Source organism: Laccaria bicolor, genomic scaffold (genome assembly GCF_000143565.1).
Source record: "Laccaria bicolor S238N-H82 LACBIscaffold_179 genomic scaffold, whole genome shotgun sequence".
Lineage (NCBI taxonomy): Eukaryota > Fungi > Basidiomycota > Agaricomycetes > Agaricales > Hydnangiaceae > Laccaria > Laccaria bicolor.
In genome coordinates, this window is record NW_001890038.1 from 17,079 (window position 1) to 17,863 (window position 785).

At 57.1% G+C, this 785-nt stretch overlaps 1 protein-coding gene across 1 annotated transcript; it reads left to right on the forward strand.

The window, feature by feature from the left end:
• Positions 1-78: 78 nt before the first annotated feature.
• Positions 79-523, forward strand: LACBIDRAFT_299546 (uncharacterized protein; the record flags this gene model as incomplete). The annotated part of the gene is made up of 2 exons (XM_001890805.1): positions 79-448; positions 504-523. The coding sequence occupies 2 exons, from the start codon at positions 79-81 to the stop codon at positions 521-523; spliced, it is 390 nt and encodes a 129-aa protein (XP_001890840.1).
• Positions 524-785: the final 262 nt, after the last annotated feature.

Below are 785 nucleotides of genomic sequence, written 5' to 3' on the forward strand. Positions count from 1 at the left end.
GCGTGTGAGCGTCGACGGCGACACCAAGAGCCCACAACAAGGGTCTGCAACGACGGTTTTCCACCACCACCTCCACCAATGACGGCGACCGCCCACCATCACCCACCTGACGCACTGCCCGAGTCCCATCATCAGCCGGCCAGCACATCCAAAACCAGCCCAGTGGCCACCATTACCACATCCAACAACCACCACATCCAACAGCTTCGGCGCCGAGCATCGATCATCCTTGTCGTCAAGGGTACGTCTTCCTCCCCCTCCAACATATACACCGACCTCTTCGTATGTTTCCCATGTCCCGTCACTCAAACGACAACGGGCGACGAGCGCCCATCACCAACACCAGCACCAACTAACATAATCCCCAGTAACCGTCCTTGCCCCCTCTGCCGCTCACTCATCTCCCTTTCTCCAACCGATGCAAATTGTATGCAGAAACTGATCCCAGGTAAGTCTACGGTGCTTCCCTCTCCACACCTTGTTCTGACAAGCGACGATCACAGATGTCGTCATGCTTCATTGACCACGACCACGACAGACGGCCATGCCACCACGACGGACGAGCACGAAGCAACCACCACTACAACGGACGACCACGGCCATGGCCATGGACCACGAAGTACCGCCACGGATGCCAACCTACCACCAACCGCGACCACGGTGCACTGTAACGTCAATGGACTACCACAACGCGAAGACAAAATGACGGACAATGGGGCCCATGACCAGACGACGACGACGACACTGGACCAACACAACACAACCACCCTACCAAGACCAGAATG